Consider the following 25,410-nt stretch of genomic DNA (forward strand, 5'->3'; position numbering starts at 1 on the left):
GGGAGAGGGCTTGGAGGGATCAAGTGCCAGATAAAAAGCAGAAGGGAGTATTTCTGGAGCCATGTAGGAAGAGGAGGGGTGTGCAGAGTTTGGTTGCTAAATGCTGTTATCACATTTCATAATTGCATAATTTGATTTCTTCTTACTCAGTACTGGTTGCAGATTCAAACTGGAATTAAGATTCCTGTCTGGTTACGGACTTAATGGCTTATTTAACATTAGAGAAATGTCAAATCCCGACAGCATATGAAGGTGTAACCACTAAGCAGAACTTAGTACAGAGCAGCAAGACTTGTTCAGGCAACACATGAGCTTTCGATGTTGTAGGGTAACCTTTATCTTTCAATTCCTGGTTAATCCTTAGCTTAGTTTTCACTGCTCACTTCTTGATAAAGTTTGGTTCAGCTCACTTTGCATATAATGTGGGACTTTATGTTCTCCATCAGCTTTGGTAAGTCAAAGTGTTCACTTTCCACCACCACAGCTCCCAAAAGCTATTTGGGAGTGAAACTTGGTCAGAATGGAGCATCTAATTTTTGCAGTCAAGCTTGTAAGATCTGTAAAAAGTTGAAAAAAATCAGTTCTTAAACTAAAAAGTTGAAAACTGAAATGCCAAGTTGACAGTGGAACATGAAAGTTTTTGGGGGAAGGAAAAGAAAAGTTTATTCAAAGTTTTGCATTTTCACACTTTAATGTTGTGTATATGCACTATGAAAGGCTTCTGTTTCATGGAGATAACGTTTGTTTTTTCATATCAAGTCTCCAAGGCGATTTGAGTTGGGCATGCTGCATTCTTGTAGAATGCTGTGCTCAGGTAAACGTGGTACTTTCAGTCCTGCTTTGTTACTAGACGCATCAACATTGGCAAACCAGACTGCTGAGAACCTGTTGAACCTAGTGTTTCTCTGGGCTGGTGTGTGTTGGTGATTAACAGAGTATGTCAGTGTACAGACAGCAAGCTGTGTTGGTCTTGGAGCACATGCTGGTACATGAAAGCCAGTATTGACTGAATAACAGATTATGGGAAGAGGAGAGCAGAGCACAATTTATTTTGCTCTCTGTTTGCAGTTGCATAAAGGAATGAGGTATAAAGAAGAATTCAAGGATTTCTCCTTATCTGCTCTCTTTCTCATGCATTTTCCTGTTACAGTTATCTTTATTCCCTGTTTCCCTACATGTTAAGCCACATGTGATGATCTTTTCTCCCAGTCAACCCCTTTGCCATAAAGGAGTTGATGACAAGTTGTGTCTTTTGCAGGAGAAAAAAAGAAAGGCTGTGATGGATGATATCTCCATACTGTTGCCTGTACTTACCTGTGATTGTTTTGGCTGGGTTCCTCTTTCTTACCCTGGTGCTGCTGTCGCTGTGTCAGAGTGCTGTACTCTGCCTTACTGACAGACATCTGTGAAGGTTGTGTAGCTTTGCGAGTGCCTTTTTGTAGGGGCTGTGTATGCTGAGTGTGCTGCCTCTGTAGCACTGCTGAGTCCCTCACAGGCCATCTGCTTGGTAGAGGTGTGCAGCTCCAAGGCCATCTCACAAAGTCTGCATCCTCCCTGCCCTGACAAGCTTTCTGCCCAGTCTGACTTCTACCCAAAGGGCTTTCCAATACGATCCTACTGATGCCATAGTTCTTTCCAGGCTCTGCTTATTCCAGTGTTAGAAACTGCTGGAGGCTGGGTGATTTCCCAAAGTGTCTAAGGTGGGTCACAGCTAAGTGACTGCAACAAGGCACTCTGTAACCAACATGAGCCAGAGGTAACGGAGTGGCGCTGAGAAACAGAGGTGTTTCATGGCACTGAATCAGGGTATGTCTGAAGTTGAGGCACAGATGGTTGCCCTGAGGAAGGACTCTTGCCGTTCTCCATTTACTGGTTTATTCTTGGCTGTGGTAACAAAGCAGTATCAACAGCAGGAGATAGGCATGCAAACTGTATGAATGCCTCATCTACATAATGGCATAATATTTTTTAATCATAATTTGTAATAATAAATAGGGTACTGATGCTGAATTTGTTGGCAATGTTATAAGAATTTATTTAGAAACTGTAAAACAGCATAAACTTACATGTCAGGTTTTTCAAAAGGGTAATAATAGTAATAATACACAAAGTTTTAGTTGGACCAAAAGACAAAAAGCAGTTTGTTTCTAATTCAAAAAATACAAACGTTTGCTACAGGTACAAAATTATAAAAAGTTTGTATTTTCCTCTTGATCTGGTGACAGACACATATAGCAGAGATGTATATTTCACCAGCTCCAAATTCATATAAGCTATGGGAAATGACAGTAAAGAAAAAAAATGTAGTTAAGAAGACAGAAACAACTTCTTGTCTTTCATTTAACCAGAATTGAACACCATTATCTTATTCCTTTGCAGTTTTTTAGTTGCCAACATTTAAATTAGTGTTACTCATGCTTCATATAACAATCAGAAATAACAGCAGGTTTACCTCATGCATTTATTTTTAGTATTCATCACATAATGTCTTCTCACCATGCTACCTAGAAAGGTTAGTGTTTTTATTGACAACATTTAAGGGAGGTGGAGGATAAAGGAATGCAATCAGGCTTCAGGAATATTTCTATCTACTGCTTCACAAGCAAATGTTAGAAATTCTCCAATTAGCATTAAAAATAATCTTTAAATTAATTCTTCTTGGAACTGTTTGCAATAACAAATATAACAAAAACGTCGTTTAACAGAAGGAGAAAATGCTGCTGAGTGCCTCTGTCAGTGAAACACACATCTGTCTCCTGTACTGTGCAAAGATGCAGGAGCCCCACACATCTACTCTCTGAGGTTTGCATATGGGCTTCTGCACCTGAGAAGACCAAGTGTGTCTTATTGATGATGGATTTGTGCTTCAGGCTGCTGCTCCACCTGCTTGGGTGTATGCAGCGTTCAGTAGAGCTGGGCAGAGGAATCACCAGAAATGCTGTCAGTAAAAACTAGAAGCACCTCGCCTTTTTTTCCCAAAAAAAAGAAAAAAAAAAAAAAGACTCTCCATCTTTGTCTGGTAATTTTCAGTGACAAGTGCCCTTCGCATTTGCAATGTGGTTGATTTGTAACTAATCTCCCTTCCAAAGCTGATCTAGCCAAGATGCTTGGTGTTTTCATATTATCTTGCCTGGTTCAAAATTGAATTTTTTGGTTTTGCTATTTAAGCAGAATTCTGCAAAGCTGGTAAGGCCTGAGATAAGATCTAACATCTCTCCTTCCTCATCTTTCTGTTTGTGACCAAAGGACATACTAGATGGCACCAGAACGCTGCTGTTGTTACCAGGTTGTGGAATTTTGCACCCCTTCTCACAGGGACGGGTGATCTGAACTGTGGTCCAGAAATGCACTACCTCTTGTTGGCAGCCAACACAGTGTTTTTCATACAGTGGTGGTGGCAGCTTAGCCTTAATCTCATCTCTCTTACCTTGTTTAAGAAATATTATCATGTAAGAAAGAAAGAAAAAAAAGCTGCGTCTCACGTTTCTTCTTGCTCTAGGACAACTCAGAAACCAGAGTATGGGGTGCTCTCTGCCATCTTTACTAACTATGCTTTGAGGAAAAAAGAAATAAATTAAAAAACAACTTACACAGCACGACCACAGAACTCTATCACCAGCCAAGAACAAACTACAGCAATACACTATCATGGCGTTATTTACAGCATGATGGAATGTTATGCATATAATAAATTACATTTAATACTTTTCCTCTTAAACTCTGATATATGTAAGCTCATGCTTATTTTATTTATTTTGTTCAGTCCAATATATTTTCCTCTATGTATCTTAAGTGCATAGGCAAGTATAGGAGGTGACAGTGCTGTTTGCCTATCTTTTCTGTTTTCAGAAGCCAAATTGCTTTCCAAATTTGTAATACATCACAGTATGCTACTGTCCTCACTGACATTTATTTTATAGTACATACCTTTCCACAGCAGAAGGAGCAAGGGATTGTCAGCTATGTGTGTGCTTATATTGACATTAAGTCTTACTAAGAGATCTTCTTGTGAGCTCTTTTCAAGTTGATGAGGGAAAAGGAGGAAGTGAAAATTGTATAGCATTGCATGCCTTGGGAAGTCTGAAGTGCTCCTGAAATTAACGGAAATTTGCAGAGGAAAGAGCCAGGAAGAAGGGTCACAAAAGGCTAAGGTTGGGGCTCCCAGGGATATGTGAAAACTGGGAGTCCTTTGCTGCTCTGCAGGACAGAAAGTTCTACTGCTGTATTTATTTTGCAGCTGTTTAGGATTCCAAACTGGCGTATGCAGAAGTCAAGCTTTGTTTTGTTAATAAGGGGAGGGCCTGTTTCTGTTTTGGTGGGGTTTTTTTAAACATTAGTCAATTTACAGCTACCTTGTGTGGGCTCTGTACCACAGTGGATGGGATTCATCCCAGTGCAAAAGGCTTTGCTCTCCTGCTTGTAAGAAGCAACCTGGCCTCTAGGAGCTGAAGAGTCCCATAACAGGCAGCTTTGTGTGGGCCCAGGTGCCAGAGGAGCTTGGAGTCAGAGAGAGCTGCAGAAATCCTCTGAGGAAACAAAAGGCAGAAGAGCATACAAAGTGGTCCCCCTGGGTATCTATGCCACTCTTCTGCTCTCTGTGTTCTCCCTGGACAGTCAGCAACACAGTTTCTGCAAGGACTAAAGGCTGACTCCCTCCTAAAGAAAGGATTTGGAGGAAACAAAAACTGACATAAGAGATACTGTAGATGAAGGACGTGCAAACTGGTGGGTTTATAATGAGATCAATCTTGGGGAAGATGCCTGCAGAGAAGGAAACTACCTCCAGCCTGAGCAGAGCAGTGGGAGTGCCCCACCTCTTCCCCACCTAATGCTGTTCTGCAAAGGGAAAATTCTGCTCTTCTTTATGTTCAGATGGCCCCTGCATGCTCTGCATAAATATTCACGTGTGGAATTGTTAGTTTCCTAGAGTAATTTTAACTACTTAAGTGTTATTTCTGTTAATCAAACTATGAAAATGTATCCAGCTGAAGTCACAAGAGTGCACTCTATGAGGATAACTGGTTTATTGCTACAGGCCATGCCAAATGTAAGTCCTTGATTGTGTACACAACCAACCCATGCAAACACTTTGTTTAGTTTCTGACCTAGGGTAAGGTAGTCTTACTAATGCAGGTAGCCTACTTCTAAGTGTATTCATTTAAATTGATTTGCATTTCTGCTAGGTTAAAAGGAGACTATAATGGTAGCTACCCTACTTTTGTGAATGTTAGAATGAGTAGAGGGTAAAAACCGAGCTTCTCTACTCACTGTTTCTACCTACTGTCCATATATTCATTAGAAATTAACAACATGTCACTCAATGTGTTCTCCTCAAGATATAATACACCAGGAACTGACACCAAAGCAACTATGAAAACAAAAATTGAGTACTGCAAACACTTCTAAAACACATTCAGAATTAATTTTAAACATGGATGAGGATTGGAAAGATGTAAATTCATTTCTGTTTCCTTTACAGAGGTTGGGAGTAAAGACAAAGGTTCTGTCCCAAAACAAACAATGCCCGTCTTTTTTAATTCAAGTGAAAGTGGAGTGTCTTCCATATTAAAATTATCACAGGATGTTTCCCAATATAAAAAACTATGTGCAATTTATGTACAATATTCCCATACACTACTCTGACTGGCAATACTCAAAGCCAGTGCTATGATTACAACTGTTAGATTCATAGAAGAGCACACTCAAGAGGAAATTTGGGGTCTGGTAGCGTTCCAGCTGAGGTAGGTTAAAACAGACCTGCTAATTAGAAAATCTTGCATGAGTTCGTATGGTATTGAATGAAACCGAAGATTGTAACACAGTTGGTCTCTTGATATTCTTTATGAAACCAAGATAAGCATAGCACAGTTATTCCATTGTCTACAAGTTTACTAATACAATCCATTCCAGACTTTAAAGGAGTACTGTTGCTTTCTCACTTAAAAGCGTATGTGATTTTTACTCCATTGTTGGTTTTATTTCCTATTTCAGTCTTGACGTTGCTGAAGGTGCGCTGCTGTTCTGCAGAAGTGGGCTACAGGATGCTTGGCTGGTTAGAGGCAGCAGGATGGCAGAGTGCTTTGTGTCTGTGCAATAGCCAAGTTCTGTTCTGGGCTGCCTTCCCCTTCCCACGATGGCTGTGAGATGGGATGACCCAAGGGAGGATTCTGGCTGCTCTGCCACAGAGAAGCCTTGCCATCACTCAGCACTAGCTGAGTGATGTGCTCCAGACAGAGACCAGCAGTGGGCCTGCAGAAGGATATCTGGGGGCTGGCAGGCTGCCTGAAGGCGGGCCTGGGCTGTTTGTCCTGTGGCTGTGCTTTAATGCAAAGCAGTTAAGCTGTATTTTGGTTAGAATATTTGTTTTCAGGTTTAATAATTACATGCCTGATAACAATATGCGTGTGCGTATACGTATGCTTGAAGAGGAAAACTTGTATAAGCAGCAGGATTTAAAAAAACGAAATAGTACATTGATAGGATTTGAGAGTTTATGCTTTTCTTGTTTGATAGCACCACATTTCTATAGGGTTAGAGTGACAAGAGTCCAGGATGTCATGGGCTCACCCAGTCTGCTGCATCTTGTCCTCACGCATTGCCGCTATACACACACACACACACACTTGTGTACATTAACTGGGTTCAGAGAAAACAGAGCACACAGGCAAACCAATGTGTTTGCTGACAACTGCATGCACGTGACAGTGCCATGGCTGTGAGCAAAGATCACTGTCAGTCAGACTCCAGTTGTGACACCTGGAATGGCTGCTCATTTTCATGGGACATGCCAGGCACTGGTCAAGTCTTGCAAAAGATTTATGTCCCAATCCAGAAAAATTCTTAAGGACAGGTTTTGCATTACTGCTATTAATCTCTCTCAAGTGTTTCATTAGGATCAAGACATTAATTAGCTCACAGTAATCTAATAGAAAATTAAGGCTTCAGATCTCAAAGCTACATTGGAACTACAGCTGCACAGGGTTTATCAGGATCAAGGCTGGAAAGCAGCATTTTTCAATGTGGGAGACTTTGCATGTGCCATATTTAAATAAATCTCTTATCATTTCAGTTCAAAGGAATCTCCCTTGCACTGTTTTTCAAGAGTTGTGCTGATAACCACAATCAGCTCTTCTGTACGTGTCTCCACAGTCATGCCTAAATAACAAACACTAAAATGTATCACGGATGTTTTTCTTTCTACTTTCTGTATCTGAATTCTGCTTGTATCATGATGTTAACTAAAATGAGCCCAACTATTTCATGGCAGTGTTTGGGAACCAATCTTGGTCTTGTTGCAGATAATAAGGTAAGTTCTGCCACTGAATTCTAAGGAGACATTATCCTATAGCTTACTGCAGTCTAGAGCCAGAAGGAATAATTCATGGTCATTTGAGCCCCTGAATGTAATTGACAACCAGGAATTCTTGGGCATGTAACCTCCACTTCAGCCGTCAAAACATATGCTTTCTTTATTTAAGGACTTCAGGTGGCAAGGGAATCCAGTTCATCTACTGGTAAACTGCTCCAACATCCGTTGTCCTTCAGTCTCACCCTTTTTTTCCAGCATCCCGGATATTTAAGCACAAGTCCAGCCATGGGAAAGCAAATACACTCATTTAACCTTTTGCTTTACAGATGTGTTCGTGTGTGTGTGCACATGAGTGTACATATGTATGCAACGCAGAGCAGGTATGTTCAGTACCCATCTGCAGTCGAGTGCCAGCTCAGTGGATGTGCTTGCTATGGCTGTTAAATTGAAAATGGAGTGGCCTGGCTCTAACCAGCCCATTATTCAGTGAGCAACATGCTGCACAGTGTTTTAAGTCAGGGACGAGGATGTTTTTTTACTGACTTACTGAAAAGTGCCAAAACACACGGAGAAACCTTACAGAATCCAGCACAGTGTCAGACGGGGACTTCATTAGTTGTTGGGCAACTTGGACTGTTTTACAGATTGTGGCACCTCCAGTCCTGTGTGCAGGGTCACCTGAAAAGAAGAAATAACATTAGATTCAAAACTGAGACATCCTCAGCAAAGAGCATTTGTGAAGGCAAAGTGCAGGTAAATGACATGGAACGGGCTGCAGGACTGCAGGTCCAAGTTTAAATCAAGACTATTAATGGCGATGATATCTAGTCCTTGAAATAAACAAGTCTCCTTCCTCCTTCCCTCCTGAACACTTTGGGACCTAGATGCCAGGTGTCTGTACCTTTTCCCAAATCTAGCCACCAGTTGTACGTATCCAGAAGTGCTGCTTGCTAGATACAAGGTGGATGGGGCCTCTGCATGAGGGATCCCAAGTGCTTCAGGACAGAGGTCACACAGTGGAGCCCACCTACATGATGAGTGTTCCATCATGGCTGTCATGGTCCTCCCTGACCTAAGCTGACCTCCTTCAGTCCTCAGGCTCCTGGGTATTTCCACAGGTTCTCTCTTACACTGCATCCAGCTTCTAGCCATGAGCAGTGCTCTTGAAAATGCATTATATTTAAAGGCAGTTCCTCCAAGAGTAAAAACCTCTTTTACACAGAGCACAAGAATGACGTGCTGACTGGGTCTTCTCTGTTGCACTACTTCCCTGACCTATGCTGCCTTTGCTCTCTTTACCACTGTGCTGTTCACACTGCAGTCATTTGCCAATGTTAACTATCTCCACACGTAAGATCTAGGAGGAATTAGAATGGTTTTTAATCAAACTGGCAGGGGAAAACTTTGGAGACACTGCTTTCCAAGTGGAGCATCACAGGAAAATCAGAACAGGAATTAGTGTGTGCAGGTACTTTTACTTGTTTTACAGCACTACCCTTCACATTGGTCAGGCAAGGCAGAAGGTCAAATGCAGTCCAAAAAGTGTGAGTAGCCTAGATGTAAGTCTGAGAAGGAAAGAACCTCTATCTGTACTGACTACCTACAGATGATGCTATCAACTCCTTTAGATGGAAAGGGTAAGTGGGGCTGGACTGCAGAAGATTTACCTGGACGTTTCGGTTGAGGCTCAATGCAGGCATGAAGACTCCCTCGATGTTTTCAAACGCTGGAGGCCCCTGCTGCTGCCCATTTATGTAAAAGGTCAGGTTGTGCTTGTTCAGGTCCAGGAGAACACCAACGGTGGCACCTTTAGAAACTCCTCCTTCAGTCCTAAGGTACAAAGGGTACATTGCTGGTGAAGGCAGAGGGCTACACTGTGCTGCTCTCTCTAGGACAAGCCAGCCTTCCTAAGCAAAGGGAGCGTGGAGCAGCACAGTGAAATGATTATCCCTGAGGCATTTGGCAATGACTGACCCACACCTTTATCTGAAGCATATGTACTACAACCATGGGAGCTCGATGAGGGGATCCTAAAGAGAAATTAGATCCACCTCTCCTGCAACTGCAATTTAAGAGGTGAAAATGGGGTCCAGAGCTAACAGGTCCCCTCGGCTAATGACAAATCGGGAGGCAAGCCAATGGAGTCCTGGAGACACGGCACCTCTAAGTATCCCTGTTATAGTGAAGTGATGCATGGCAGGAAATGAAAAAGAAGGAAGTTGTTTTGCTAGGTGTTCATTTCCAATCAATATCCTTCTAACAGCTCGAGAAATAGACTTCCAGTTCAACTACTCACCTTGGCATGCTCTAAGGGCACCCAGATTTCCAGAGCTCAGGGAGCCAGCACAGGTACAACAGACAGTGGTTTTGGGGAGGAAGGGAAGTTGGGGCTCGTTAGGCATAAGTGTAGCTTCTGACTGACAAGGTGCTCAGCTATAGGACTGGGAGCTGTCTCGAGTGCGCAGGCACAGTTATTAACACCAGTGATAATTGGTTGTGTCAGGAGCAGCTGCTGAGAGCTACTCCAGAATCAGAGCTTGCCAGGACAGACTCAGTCAGCCATTACACGCTTGAGTGATTTGACATTAATGCACTTTGACTTGGGGGTTAGTCAAACTCAGTATTTCTTTAAAGAACACTGAGTGAAAATATCCACTAGATATGCAGATTGGCCACAGGCACTGCTATTCTGCTAATATCATGGGGCTCTGAAATGGATTTACAGCCTGACACAATTTGTCCAGGGTAAATCAGATTTCAAATAATTTGCAGTAGGAAAGGAAGCAGCTGTCTTTTGTCCCATGCACTCGCCTCAGGCATACAACATTAACAAGATTAAAGCTATTCTATCATAAAATTTATCACAATAGGTAGGCAAAATATTAAAAAAAAAGGAAGGGGGGGGGATTGGAATATGATTACGAAGAACATAGTGCAGGGTAAGAAATTTTCCTTTTGTCCACTAGGTGTCATAAACTGTTTTCCCTCAGACTTAAATGTGGCATGTGGCATTTCATCTGAAGGTAGATTACAGAAAACTGTTCTGACTTCTCCATTTAAAGCTCTTCAAACAATAGTGTAATAGCTAAGAATCGCGGATTGTCTCTGAGACATGTCAGACGTGAAAATTCACTGTTCTCAGGTTCCTTTGATTTCCAGTCCTATAAGCATTAATAGGTTTCTCTTTGAGCTCTCCTCCAAAACCACAAAGTAAATTATTTTCCATCAAAACTTAAGACGCTTACCTACCCTCAGTATCTCACTATATAGACTGTTTTTATTAAAAGCCCTCAATCATAAAACTCATTATGAGATTGTGGGAAGCAACAGTACTGTGATTTGGAGCTATTTACAAATAGATTACTTTTTTCTCTCTGTTTGGGAACAGCTTTGATTGTAGGACACCAAATTTTAGATCCTGCTTAAAACGGATTTTATTACATCCTTTTAAATGACATAAATTATTCTCTTAGGGAAACAGAAACAGCAACTTTGCCTTTTTGAGATTATGATGTTCTTTCCTATACGACAAGCTAATTTGTTTCTTGTGGGCTAATTAGCTGTGAGCTGCACAGTGACATTGAGTGACTCCTCTGCAGCCCCTGGGGACAGCCCCACTGAAGAGGAGATAGATTCTGCCTGCAGATTCCAGCCCAGGCAAGGGCAGGACCCAGCTGAGGCCCCTACAGGAGCCACAGGGGTGTGGGGGCAAAGCAGAAGGATGGGGACCTTCTCCCTTCCTTCCTGCCCCAAGTCCTGCAGGAATTCCGCAGGTAGATTGCCCCCTTCCTACTCCGCCATCTCCCCACAGTGAGCAACTGGCTCTGGCAAGATTAAGGGAGGGCAGAAACAGGCAGGAGCTCTTCACCACACTGCTACCAGGGAGGCTGGACTTCTTCTGAGGCTGAACAGCCTTACTGAGCATCCCGTGCTTTCCTTGGGAACAGTACTTTGAGGACTCCAGCACTTTTTGAACTATTTGCCTGGTTTCTTTCTCTAGGAGGAGAGATGGGAGAGTGTTTTATGAGAAAACTTATGCAAGGCATTTCCTTACTCTTATGTACACCATTTAGACAGCATTACAGGATAATCTTTCGGTTGTTGTGGTAAAAGAAGCCAAATAGCTCAAGAGACTCTAACTGATGTTGCTCCCTCTTGGTACACTCCTGTGTCACCATGCAAAAAAAACCTGCTCCTTTACTGTAATGCATTTTTAAGCTACTTAATGACTCCTACACCACACAACCCCAATAACCTTTCATTTAAAAGGAAAATAAAACCTTTTTGTTGCAATACTCCCTCAATAAATACTTAGTATTCATTAAATTACAATCCAGTTCTGGAGATAGGCAATCTTATTTCATTTTTTGAGGTAAATCCCACTTGTCCTGCACATTTTGATTTCTGTATGCAACAATAAATCCTGAGTGCGGAAGTGCGTGCAGAAGCCTGGAAGGTCAGAGTACAGAAAGGGGAATTTGGCTACCATGAGAAATGCCACTGCCTGTGGCAGTAGAGGCTGTTATTTCAAGATGCTTTCAGTAACAGCTTGGACAATGCACAGAATATGATTGCACAAAATGGCTTGAGGAATTAAGAAGAGTAGTTTCACTATTATTTTTAAAAGATGTTAACAATTTATGAACAATTTAATAAACTGAATAATTAGTCCAACTCTCCATTAACAGTATTTTAAGTGCTATCTTTACAGCACCTTAACAACTTTATATATTGCCAGTGACAGCATTTTTCATTCATTTGTAGCATATTTGTGTGATGAAAAAACCTGCTCCTGAGGTCTCTGAAGTCAGTCAAGATGCTCTCCTGATTGCAAGGGGCTTTTAAGACAAAAATGCAAATACTCTAGATTTTGACTTCCTGTTGTTTTTCAGTGTAAAATATTTCAGTGTGATTTACATCTCTTTCTTTACATAAACATGTAGTGGCTGGAGTATTGCCTGTAGCACCTGGTAGTCCTGCTCTTGGGAACTTTGCCAAAGAACAGTTCTATTGCATCGAATGTCAATGCCTCCGGTTAATGGGCACACAGCACCTCTCAGAATAGTTTGGATTGGAAGGAGCCTTTAAAGGTCATCTAATCCAACCCCCCTGTGAAGAGCAGGGACATCTTCAACGAGGTCAATCTGCTCAAAGGCCCATCCAATCTGACCTTGAATTTTTCTAGGGATGGGGCATCCACCACCTCTCTGAGCAACCAGTTTCAGTGTTTCACTACCCTCATTGTAAAAAAATGTTCTTTACAGCTAGACTGAATTTATCCTCTTTCAGTTTAAAATTATCACCCCTTGTCCTATCACAACAGGCCCTGCTAAAAAGACTGTCCCATCTTTCTTTTAAACCCCCTGTAAGTGCTGAAAGAGCACAATCAGATCTCCCTGGAGCTTTCTCTTCTCCGGGCTGAGCAACCCCATCTCTCTCAGCCTTCCTTCAAAGGCGAGATGTTCCATCCCACTGACAATTTTTGCCCAGGATACAGTTGTCCTTCTGGGCTGCAAGTGCACACTGACAGATCATGGCCAGCCTCCCATGCACCAGTGTTCCCAAGTCCTTCTTGTCAGGGGTGCTCTCAATCCTTTCATCCTCCATACTGCCCTGACCCAGATGCAGGACGCTTGGTTTTGTTGAAGCCCAGGAGGCTTCCATGGCCCCAGTTCTTGAACTTGTCCAGGTCTCTCTGGATGGCAGCTCATCCCTCAGGTGTGTCAACCACACCACTCAGCTCGGTGTCATCTGTGAACTTACTGAGGGTGCACTTGATCCGACTCTCTATGACATTGATGAAGACATTAAATAGAACTGGCCCCAGTATGGACCCCTGAGGGACACCACTTGTCACCACCCTCCAACTGAATATGCAGCTGTTCACCACTACTCTCTGGATGTGACTATCCAAACAGTTCCTTATCCATCAGACCCTCCATTCATCAAATCCGTATGTGTCCAATTTAGAGAGAAGAATGTTGTGGGGGACCATGTCAAAGGCCTTACAGAAGTCCAGATGGATGTTGCCCATAGCTCTGCCCTTGTCCACTGCTATTCCATCATAGAAGTCCATGAGGTTGGTAAGGCAGGACTTGCCCTTGATAAAGCCGTGCTCGCTGTCTTGAATTACCTCCCTGTCCTCCATGTGCCTTAGGATAGCTTCTGGAAGGATCTGTTCCATGATTTACCCAGGCACAGATTTCCAGGAACAAGAAGACTAAAAAGTGCCTCCCAAAGCTGTAAGCTGTATCTCTGCCCTAAAGTAATTTCTTAGCCAGTTTCCTCAGCCTATTCTCAAAAGGATCCCTCTGTTTCTGGATGCATTACAGTCTTCTGTTCATGCCCCTTCCAGCATTACAGAAGTCATGCTAGATCCAATTTTGCATGCTATGAAGGAAAGGAACAGAAAAGTCCTCTAAATGTGACAGGTCACACAAATTAGTCTTTCAAGCTCTACCTCAGGTTATCCTTGAAACTACTCATTTATTAACTACCCTAATTTATTCTTACGAAGATTAGGAAGCATGAAACTATTACTAAGGTGTAACTTTCATCACAATGACATCCCAGAGGCTAAAAGTTGACTATGAATTCCCTCTGGATTGTGATACTGTGCTGTCATGCACTCGTGTCCAGTGGGGAAAAACAAATAGGCAGCAATAACTGTTTCCACAAGACTATTACAGCTAATGAGTTAAAAAATTGACCTAGTTGACTGCCACAGTTAAAATATAATGCCTAGACCTAATTTCATTGAAGCGCATGTGATTTCATAAGACTACATGCCCTCTGCGAGTGTACTTCCCTTGAACAGATATTCCATGGGTCTAACCATGCCTTGTACACGCCTTTGTGTTTTATCAGGTAAAAACTGGGAAACTACCATCAACAGAAAGCACTTCGCTCTCCTGATTAAGCATGATGATTGGAAGTCCTAAGTGTTTCCATTGTTGTGCTTCCCAGAAGCATAACATGTATAAATCTGCAGCTTTTGCTTAGCTTGTGTGTTGCTTGCCGGGAGGAGCATGTCAAGGACCAAATTCATAAAATAGGTTTCTGGGACAGTGGTGTACAGAATGGTTGCCAGCTTTTTTTCCAGAAAACATAAGCTGTTCCACAGAGCATTAAAATTAATACAGCTTAACATTACTTCTGCCCTGAATCAAATCAAGATGTTAAAGGGACGGACAACTTTTTGGTATATTTATTATACTGATGTTATTTTACTCTGTATTGTCTTAGGACATGATCTATGGTCTTTGGAGCCATGGAAAACAATCCAAGTGACTTCAGAACCTTTTGATCCAGCTGCAGGGTTCTTCCACCTGTCTGTAATGAACTGCAAAATCAAACCATGTTTCAAACAAAACTTCCCAGCAATTGCAGTGTACTTGTTTAAAGCACAGGTGCGCTGTATAAAGGACAATTCAACGGGAGACATTGCAACCAACCCTAGGATACAGCGCATGTTGACATAACCTTATCTCTTTAAGGAGACACCTGCATTTTAGTGTTTTAAAGATCACTGCAAAACTTTGTTTTAATCATTTGGCATAACAGAAAAACACCTGAGACAGTGAGTGTGGAAGACCTGCTGGGCCAGTCAGTAGAAAACTAAACAGAAGTTGATTCCAGCTCTGCCATAGACCTGCTACATATCCTTAGTCAGTCACTTTACTCATACATCAACCTCCCATTGTGATAGATTAGGTATATAAATACACCATTTTCCAAAATAAGCAAGGGACTTAGGATGCTCTCTTCAGAGGAAATCTCCTCAAGGGTCTGAGTACCCAGCTGACCTTCAGCTAAGGCTGACCCTCTCATGCATGGGACACAGAGAGAGAGCAGAGCAGTTCTGCTCTGATACCTTGGGGAGCTTCAAGCAAAGTTAACCATGTCTCCCCTACACAGTCTGGCATCACTACAATGAAACAAAAGCCAGCACTAGGCAGAGGTAACTATCCTGAGCAGTGAAAGTCATTCAACCATGTCAGCACAACACAGGATCTGTGCTGACAGTTGTTCTCTCTGTGTGATCCATCCCTGGAGGTACCTGCAGCTAGAACGTGTCTCTCCACTGCTCAGTTGCACTGAGAACACAGAGCCTCTGAATGGTGGGAGAGAAAGGCTTGGTAACAGTGGCTTGGGGATATTCTGAAATCCTACCCTGTCTAAGTTGGTTGTGCTAGTTGAAGTGCTTTTCAAAGCTCTTTGGTACAATGGCTCAGTAGAACCAAAGCTGTTACTTAGCCCTCACTGCCAAACAAGCCCTTGTGTCCAGATCTGCCTCACTGCGACCTACAGCAAAACCCTTAATAGCTTTCAGAACTGGAAATAAACACCTGCAGTCTAATTATTGTATAAATCTGCAGCCAAGATTCCTCCTAATGAAGGGAATCAACCCCCTTTCTCCCTCCAGCAATGTGGAAGTCCTGCATCCCACTGTGCTGCGCTCCTGTCTGCTGATGTGGGTGGGACACGCAATAACGGGTTTAAATCACAGCAGGGGGGATTTAGGCAAGATCTCAGGGAAAAACTGGTAACAGTGAGGACAACAAACACCAACACAGACTGTTAAGGTGCAATCACTGTCACTAGTGATTTTTAAGAAGGAATAAAATAAGAACATTTAGCCGGGAGCTGGACTAGATGGCTTGCTGAGACACCTGTCTCTGATGCGCAGCAGAAAAATCGCCTGTAAGGAGAAAAGCCCCCAGGCAGCACTCACCGATTGGTGTGGGAATTGCAGTGCATGAACCAGCTGCGGTTGTTGTCCACATACATGGCCCACGCCTTGTCGTCCTTGCCCAGCATCATGTCCTTGACAACGTTAATCCTGGCAATGCCAAAGGCTGGATCCGGGTGGTTGTCGTACCTGTCCACATGCAGTTCCCAGTAATGCACACCCTTGGAGAAGGCTGCGGTGCCTAGGACCACCCGGTCATCGTAGCTGTTGCAGGTGGCAGTCTGGTTGTCATTTGACAGCACTATGTCTCTGTGAGCTGAGGAGGGGTCGAAGGTGAACCATGCCACTGTGGAAGGGGAAAAGGAAAGGCAGGATTGTATCAGGAGGGGCTGTGTCCAAGTGTTGTCTGCTTTACTTCACTAAGAAGGACAAAATTATGCCTTTGTAAGGACCCCACTGCACTTTGAGGTGATAAAGAAAATATTTCCTTGTTACTGTAGGCAGCTACACAAGATTAATCTGAGCTGGAGTGCTTTATATTATTTGCCCTTGTTCCTCTGAAATTTAGCTGCTAAGAGTAGTGACATTCTGTCCACAGAGTAACAAGAAAGTCACTGAGGAGACAAAGGCTTCTCCACGACAGGGAAACTACTCACATAGGTGAATTGGTTCAGGATCACCTTTAATGGAAATGGAGATTAGCTGTGTCCATGCTGGTTAGGATTGACTTCACTATTTTATCGAAGTGAAGTTTTTCTTAAAAAAAGGAAAAAAATGACCCAAAAGCTCTTGAAGTATAAATATTTTATACTGGCCTATTTTGGCAACACAGCATAAAAGTGGAAGCGATAATAGCATGCACTTCTCGATTCATTACAATATCATTAATGAAGATGAACTTCCTGTAATGTCTGTATGGATGTCAAGTATAATTACAGAAGAACAAGCATGAATTCCCATCTTTGTATTATCAAACCTTGCTGGGAAATTAAAGCAGTAGTGAATAAAAAGGCAAATCCCAAAGATGTATAGAGAAAGGGAGACAGAGTGGAACAAAAAATATCCTGTGAGTTGCATAACTGCTTCTGTATGCTAAGGCAAGTATCTTAGCTAGATCTCAGACTTTTACAGCCAACTAAAATCATATGACTTGAAGCCTGAAGTGTTACTGATAATGGAAAATGCCAGTAGGTGTCAAATACATTAATGGGTGTAAAGGGATGAAAGTGTCCTGCCACTGAGACCTGCAGCTTTTCATTTAGAAAGTGGCAAAACCCCAGCTCACCATCTGATGTCTGCAAAATGACTGTCTTGCTGTAAGGACCAACGCCCGAGGAGTTGAAAGCTTTGACTCTGGCATTATAAGTGCTGTTGAAATGAAGGCCGTCGATAGTGCAGAGTGTCTCCTTGCCAACATATACTTCCTAAACATTCCGAGAAAAAGGAGAGAGAGAGAGAGAATGAGGGGCATAGTTTAACACAGTTAAGACTTCTAAATATAAGCCAAAAGTGAACAGCTTCTCTTTGCTTCCCAGGATGTATGAGTTATGCTGTTATAACGCAGACAGCCACAGCATGCGAGACATCGAGGATGGTTAGCACTGGAGAAACTGAGGTGAAGATGAAGCTGGAAGGGTAAAGCAATAAAGGGCTACACAAAAAGATCTTCGTGCTCCTCTTATCCTAAATATCTACTCCAAGCCACTATTTTGGAGAGTAGTCCCAGTATCTGACACACTGTGGCTGCTATTTTATGCAAAAAGGGGCATGTAAGAATAAAAAAAAAACAAGCGACGTTTTATTCTGTTGGAAAGGTTATCTCAAGTCTAGGTTAAAATGTAATTTTGACAACTGAAAACACAGATTCAGAATAAAACTATCTCCTAAAAATTAGGATTACATGCACCACATGATGAAACACTAACTAGACAACAAAGACATCAAAAAAGTTGTAGCAGGTTCAGTTTGTAAACCGGGCGGAAACACCAATTAAGTGTAGTGGTTTTGGTTCAAAATCCATTATTTACTTATTTTCCTTCTGTGAGATAAGAATTAGGAGAAAGCAAAGCAGGCACAAAACTTTAAAGAATATAAAGAAGTTTATTAAAAGAACCAAAAGGAAGAAAAAAAAAATCAGACCAAACCTTCAGAACACTTCTCCACCCCACAGGTTTCTCCCTTCACCCACTGACAATGTAAAAAGACAACCCTTGAGATTTTCAGTCAGTTTACCACCTCCATAATAATCTTCTTCAGTTCACTTAGGGAGAGGAGTCTCTCTTGCTCACGCTATGGAGACATCTCCACAAGAAACAGTTCTCTCATGGCTTCAATCGAGACAGCTGCCTGGGTTGGTTCTCTGCTCGCATGTGAAAGTCCCTTCCCTTACAGATTTCCCCACAACTGCTTTCAAGGGTCCAATCTTGAGCTACTGGGGTACCATTTTAAAGATGAGCTGCTCAGAAGCAAAAGTTCTCTTCATCTATCTCTGGGAGCACCTTCATCTCTAGGAACAGAGGTCTTCTTCTTCCCTGGGAGCAAGGGTCCTCATCACTTTCATCTCTCTCTGTTCAAGCTTATCAACAAATCACAGCTACTTCAACATTTGCTTGTTTCAGCACAGGTACTTTTGCTCACAATTGCAGTTTGAACGCTCCACCCCCCCATGCTTTCATGAAATTACAATGGGCACTCTCATGGATCATAGTCCATCACCATAGCTTTACAACAGAATTTCAGCTTCTAAGCTCGAAGCGTCTCCTCTTTCTCCTCTCTTGGGGTTTCAGCTCTTCCTTCTTCACTGACTTTGGTGTCTTTATGGTGTTTTTTTCACGTGCCTTCACCTTTCCCTTTCCTTTGACTTGGGAGAGGATTAATGTCTGCAGGCTTCATCTGTTCTGGAGGAATCCTACAGCACTAAAAGCGTCAATCTCACCTGGGCCCCACAGCTGGAATTCCCTTATCACTTTTGGTCACATGATCTGTGCTGGGCAGCGGCCGCAGATGAATTTCGCCGCACTGGGCGAGGGCCGGCCTGGCCAAGCCGCACCGCTGAGCCGCCCGCACGGAGCAGGGCCGCGGGTGGAACAGGGCTGCGGGGCTCCAGGGTGGCTGTCTCCCGGCCGGCCCGGCCCGCACTGAGGGGCTGTACCGGGTGTCCAGCGAGCAGAAGTGGCTGAGATCTCAGCCCACCAGGCCATGCTGTGGGCCCCCAGTTACCTGTCCAAAAGCCGGAAACAAGAGAGTTTTCCCAGGCTTTGTTCGTTCTTAAATGTGGATCACAGAGGCTTCTTAAGTGGCTTTAAAAAGTTGCCAATATTCAAACTAGCCAGTTGATTGGTTCTGTTGCGTCCAGAGGAAGCTGTAAGCACCTCTTTGCAAAGAATCACTTCCGTGGCTGATGGAGCCCTCTTAACTAAAAACCCAAACTATGCTAAACCATGACAAAAGTCTTCAAAGATTTATCATACAGCAAGTACTTCTGTAATGTGAAATATTTCAGGAGGAGGAACATCTAGGCAGACCAATGAAGATCAGATTATACAAGCTAGGATGAACTGAAAGAAGCCTAGACAATCCTGTCTTGGCAGCAGGTTGAAAGATAATTCCTTTCCACCTCTGATTTCTCTCATTCTGTGACCTCTGTAGGTTTATGGTAGCAAAGGCACTGAAGTGCTTAAACCTGTCACTAAGCAAACCACTCAGGTCCAGTTCACTTAAGACTTAAGTAATGCCTAGGAATAGTTCTGATGATTAAGGCTCTTTCATATAAACCCAAAAGGATGTGATGAAAAAGGATTAAGATTTAAGGATTGAGATGGTTTTGTATTTTTTCCAATCCAAAATCTTATATGGCACTGCTGCCAATCCTAAAACCTTGGGCAGTAACAAAACTCACCCACACAAATGAACTTGGATACACACCAGCCTGAAATCTTGTTATTCACAAGACATGAATACTACTTTAAAAGCTTTATCCTGGATAAACTGGATAAAAGATACTGGAATTCTAACACCTTATTCTAACTCTTCATTCATCACACACTGATAACCCTCTTACCCACTAATATTGACTATATTGGCAGCTCTCAGCAGCCATTCACAAAAGCACATTTTCACACCTTTAGTTGTGGAAACTCTTCAAATCCCTGTGAAATGCTACTTGGACCAAGGAACTGAGGAGACCTTCCAAAACCACAGTGCCCTCTTCAAAACACCCTGCCAATATCGCTGCCTCTTCTAATGAGGGGTGTCTCAATCAGGAACCTTTGCTGCCTATGGGTGTAGTGGTATGGCAGATCCTTAGGTGGATCCACGCCAGGACATTTTCAGCATGAGAAATCTTTACATTTCCACTGAGGAGCCAGTTAGCAGCTCCTGAAGAAATGCCATCACATGTTTTTGGCAAAATTCCCCATTTGTGAAGAGAGCAGCTGTACTCAACAATGATCTCCAGATGCTTTCAAGGCACTAGCCCCTAGGGAAAGCACTGGGCCAGCCTGGGTCTGAGCAATAGGAGCATGAAGCCTTTCTGAGGAGGAAGGGCCACAGCTTCCAGGAGGGCATGGCTGGAAGAAAGCTGATTGAATTGCTTCTCTAGTTTGTTTATCAGGATGTGTCGAGAAAGTATAGGAGCCAATAAGCACCCTGCACTTGCAACCAGGAGCATCATGTTGTGGCATCACCCTGAGGATCTGGAAGGACAGCACTTGGGAAGCCTTTCCATATTTATCAATTCCATCAGAGCATGACAGTGGAAAAAGTTTCCACCAGCCTGGTCTCATCCACTCCCAGGGGCAAGATTTATAAATCCTGTATTTCTATGCAGGATCATATTTTTACTCAGAAAATCAGGAACGACTGAGTTGCATTTCTGGACCAAGAATGTCAGCTGCTGAAACAGAGTGCTATGGACAGACGAGAGTAGGGGCTTCAAAGAAATTTCTGGTTTGTGCAACGAACCACTTCCAGCTCCTGCAGGCTTGTATGGGATTTTCTACTCTGGAACGCACTAGGGATACCTCAAAGCCCTCTTTGCAAGAGCCCTGAGAATAACCTCAAACAAATTTCCTACCTAAGCCAGTGGTCCTTCTATTAAGCAGCATCTGCACTGCTTTCTCCATCAACACAATGGACTTAGGGAAGTTTTGACAAACCCACATCTTCCCTACCCCTCTCCCCACCCTCGGACAGAAAACAAATCCATATCTAGAGGAAACTCACATACAAAGAAACACAAATAAATGCTGAATGAAATTCTCACTCGGAATTGGCCACCATCTCCATCATCAAGTTCCAAGATATAACCCTCCACTGGGTTGTGGCTCAAAGGTGGCATCCTCCAGGCCAATGTCACACTGTTGTTCCTGGTGCAACACTTCTCCAGCTGCAGTAATGGGACGGGTGGCACTGAAACAGGAACTGGGTACAGATTAGTGTAACTCTGCCCTACCCCATTAGTCTGTGCCGTGAGCAGCATGGCAACTGCTCACCTCCTTCCCCTCGCAGGGGAGTGTTTGCTAGGAAGACAGTCCATTCTCTTCCTTGAAATAAAAGGCAGTAAAATTATATAACAAAATGTTGTTACCCAGTTAGACAAATAATTTCACTGAAATATGTAAACAGAAACATATCTGGACTTGGTTGTCATTTCTCATAAGAACTAGAGTCTGGGGAATCCATGTGTGGTTTCATTTCCAGGGGTAACTGTCTGGAAGAATTCTTTTTCACACCAGAGCACCCATTGCCCCCAAACAAAGAATTGGGTTGTTAACAAGCAGAGCAGCCACTCCTCCCCGCACAGCTGAGAGAGAGAGCCTGAATTCCACCAACAGCAGGCAAACAATTCCTCACTATAGTTGCGGGGTGTTTTAAAATTATAGTTTACCACCCCTCTCTCTCCCCCTAGTTTTTCATCAAAACCACCCTGGCTATGTTATCTTCATGGCAACTATACTTAAAATAAACTGTTGAAGAAAATTGTCCCATCTGCAAACTTTATCTAAATCCCATGGTTCAGGTAGCAAAAGGAACTCCTGCATGACAAGAGACTCCTCATGGAAATTACAAATGCAACGTTTTCTATCAACATGCCTTTTCAGTGACCTGCTCAGAAGAAACACCAAGAGACTGTTTACCAGACCAGCATCTTAAAAATAAAAAGAAACAGAGTAAAACATTCAGCTGTGTATCTGTGGGAAAGAGACCTCTAGCCCATCTCTCCGAAACACAGCTAAACTTTCACTGTTCACTCTTTGCTAGCAATTATAAACTGAAAATTTAATCTTCTGGATAGACCTGGCATGCATTCCATGCACTGTTGAAACCCTACAGGTTAAGTAGGATGCAAGTGATGCACAGACCCTGCCTGGTCTTCTGCCCAAGGCTAAATTTCACCATTCAATATCTCAGTATCATTTCTGCTGAGCTCAATCATGCCTTAGAAGAAACTGAGTGCTCTGAGAATTCATTGGCTTAACAGTATCAGTTTGCTCTTCTTTTATCTGCTCTGCTTTGGCCTTCTAGTTTATTTTCCTCCTTCTGTCTGCATGAGAGCTAAGCCCTTGAGCTGTTCCTTTCGTCCTATTTTACATCTCTGGATAAAAGAGGACTGTTCATGTTCTGCGTACCAAGCAGACTGTGGGAAAATGGATGCTACTGTGTGACAGGGCTGAGGCTTCACCCCCACTTTGGAAGTGACACGAAAAGTCAACTTCACACTTGTGATAAACAGTGCAGAAGCTACCATGGCTTTCCGCTGGCATTATCCATCACCACAGTGAACGCAGATGGTTGGTAGCCCAGAAGAACGAAACAAAAGAGCTTTATAAATTAGCTCTTGAAGGTTTTTCTGTGAAAAGGAAGCCTTGTTCCTATTCCTTGATATTTAAGGATGATTCAGAGGGTGTCATAAATAAAAACCTGCTTGTTTTCTCAGATGGAAAGTTCAGACTTTTCTCTAGGAGACACTGTGTCTGGAGAAGTCACAGAAATGTGACAAGAGTCAAAAACCTGAAAATGAGGAATTCAGAAGTAATGGGATTTTTCAAGTGAACCATTTTAAGTTTAGAGTTTTGTCTGTGTTTGTTAGCCTATGTATTCCTGGTGACTGACACGCCTGGGAGAAGATAGGGCTGTATCAGCCATCCACACGCCTGCCACTTTTGCTAGCTGGTTAGCCCTCTCAGGACGTATTTGTCTGGTCCTCCCCACTTCTGAGACTACTTCTGGCAAGACTGGATGAAAACCTAATTCCTGTAGTTTATAAGATGAAAAACAGACAATGCCCCTTCACCTCTGAATAAACCACTAATCCTTCCAACCTCTGAAAAAGACTCCTAACTCCTAGGAACACTGATGGGAGGCTTTCAGGAATTATTCATGTAATGCACAATGCTGAAAAAAAAAGAGCAGAACTTTTGGAGGAGGGTATGTGTTCCCTTTTAATTATGTAAACAGGAATGCTGTCTAGGAATAAAATATGTTTTCATCCAGTAGAGTGCTGTTGTTCCCACTTCCCAGTGGAAGTGTGAATTTTGACCCAATGTGTGAGAGCCACACACATCACAGGAAAGTGCCTTGGCTCCTTTAATGTGTTGCTGGATATTGAAGGCTTTGTGAGTAATTCACATCAGCCTCCTGCTCCCTTTAAGCCAGCCTGTGGCCTGAACTGCACAACTCTCCTGCAGGAGAGGCAAGAAGCTCCCGCCAAGCAGCTGTGCAGCTCTGCAGGATGATGCTCTCTGTGCCTCCCCTCCTGCTTCCTGCACTGGATGTGGATGGGCAGAGATTTGCCTTGATCCCAAATTCCCTTTGGGAGGAGAAAACATGAACACTTGTAAAAATCATAGGAAAGTGCAAAGGGAGTTGAATAATTGGAACACTGGTATATACTTCACAGCAACAAGCAACGGAATAGGACTAAGAAAAAAAAATATAGGCAAAGTGCCAGGGAAGAAAAAGACTCAGATGTTAAATTACAGTGCTGTCCCACTTCTTGACCAACTTAACCTTCTCAAGAGACTTTTTGAAGGAAAATATTAAAAATATAAAGGGATAAATGACACTGCATTGGCACTCATTACTAATGAGCCTGAATGATGTCCTGCTATTTTAAAAGTGCTTCATGCAGGTCACTCTTCAATTAGAACTGTGACACTGACTGGTGCCTCTTGTCAACTCAGCAGTTCCCAAAACACATTGTTCAATGCATCTCACAGCTGATCAGGGTAGTCCCCTCACAGGGTACAGTAGGGCTGCTCTACAATGTTGACTGTTGTCCTCTTGTCAAGCAAGTGGTGCAATGATGCCATCCACCATCCCAGATTAGTTTTTAAAGCACTGAAAGAATGGGAGCCCCAGAAGCATGAAAACTTTGACTTCCTCCAAAACTGCAGTACAGCCCTGGAATAGCCTGGGTCACTGCTGTAGCAAGTGCCCTAAAAGCAGTGTTACTGAGAGAGAAGGAGAGACCATGATGAGCTGAGTCCATGACACAGAGCAGATAGAACAAGAGGTGAAGCCTATGATGAAACAGTTGTCCATTAGTTATCGGGGCTGTACAGCTCATGCCTGGAGAAGCAGAGAAGGTTTGTGGCAGATGTGTCTGGGGAATCTTCATGGTTTGCAGAAGAGGGAAGGAGTTACTTGGGACAAGAAGAAGGGGTATATGAATGAATGTTCAGAGGTGGTACAGAAAAGTAGAGTAGCTATGTATTTTCCTATTTTGTATCTAGTCCTGTTTTGCAACCGATCAAGACTGCATGCCAGCTCTAGCTGTGTGAATAAAACAAACCCAGAACACGTATTTGCCTGTGCCAATAGCTTTAACTGAGGAAATGTGAAGTACACATTAAGCCAGGCATCAGAGGACAGGAATTTTGTGCCAAGGCACTCAGTAAAAGCAACAGAGGGAAGAAAACATGGATAGAGAAAATTATCTGGGAAAGCTAAAATGCCAGCAATTACTAGAGCTGTGTGAGTGTTTCTCAGGTCAGCTGGCCCAGGGAGTGTGGGGCTCAGTGGGACCCTTTTGTCAACATGACTGCCTAAGCATTACTTCTGCACCTATCACATCTCTGCACACTTAATTTGTTCTCAAATTGCTTCTTTTCTGTAAAAAAGAAAAAGAACCCTATGATCTTTATTTTTTGGGATGAGCTTTAGATATGTGCTTACAGAGAGTGCATCAGTAATGTAGATGAACATGTCATCAAAGCAAATGTAATGTGATTTGTTCTCATTTTCATTCTTCTTTGTCTAACACAGTGAATCAATGTTTACTTACAAGCATGCTTTCACTCTAAATGACCCATGCAAGCTCAGTGAGGTTAAATGAGGCCAGAGTTTGAAAAAAAAATAGAAATTCAGTGATGCAGTAAGCACTGGTAACAATAATACAGATTTTACA

The 25,410-nt window shown here is 42.8% G+C and overlaps 1 protein-coding gene across 8 annotated transcripts in view; it reads right to left on the reverse strand.

The window, feature by feature from the left end:
• Positions 1 to 3,772: 3,772 nt before the first annotated feature.
• The window catches only part of TRIM67 (tripartite motif containing 67), a 39,793-nt gene continuing 18,155 nt past the window's right edge, over positions 3,773 to 25,410 (reverse strand). For 2 of the 8 annotated variants that reach the window (XM_039569840.1, XM_010391839.4), the window contains exons 6-10: positions 21,265 to 21,410; positions 17,287 to 17,425; positions 16,044 to 16,347; positions 8,977 to 9,139; positions 3,773 to 7,987 (exon numbers count right to left, since the gene is read on the reverse strand). In XM_039569840.1, coding sequence (XP_039425774.1) covers positions 7,922 to 7,987; positions 8,977 to 9,139; positions 16,044 to 16,347; positions 17,287 to 17,425; positions 21,265 to 21,410 — 818 coding nt within the window. In that variant the 3' untranslated portion in view covers positions 3,773 to 7,921. Of the gene's footprint in view, positions 7,988 to 8,976; positions 9,140 to 16,043; positions 16,348 to 17,286; positions 17,426 to 21,228; positions 21,423 to 25,410 lie in introns of all 8 variants that reach the window. The other 6 variants (XM_039569837.1, XM_039569836.1, XM_039569839.1 and 3 more) reach the window with 3 other exon arrangements.

Source organism: Corvus cornix, chromosome 3 (genome assembly GCF_000738735.6).
Source record: "Corvus cornix cornix isolate S_Up_H32 chromosome 3, ASM73873v5, whole genome shotgun sequence".
Classification (NCBI taxonomy): domain Eukaryota; kingdom Metazoa; phylum Chordata; class Aves; order Passeriformes; family Corvidae; genus Corvus; species Corvus cornix.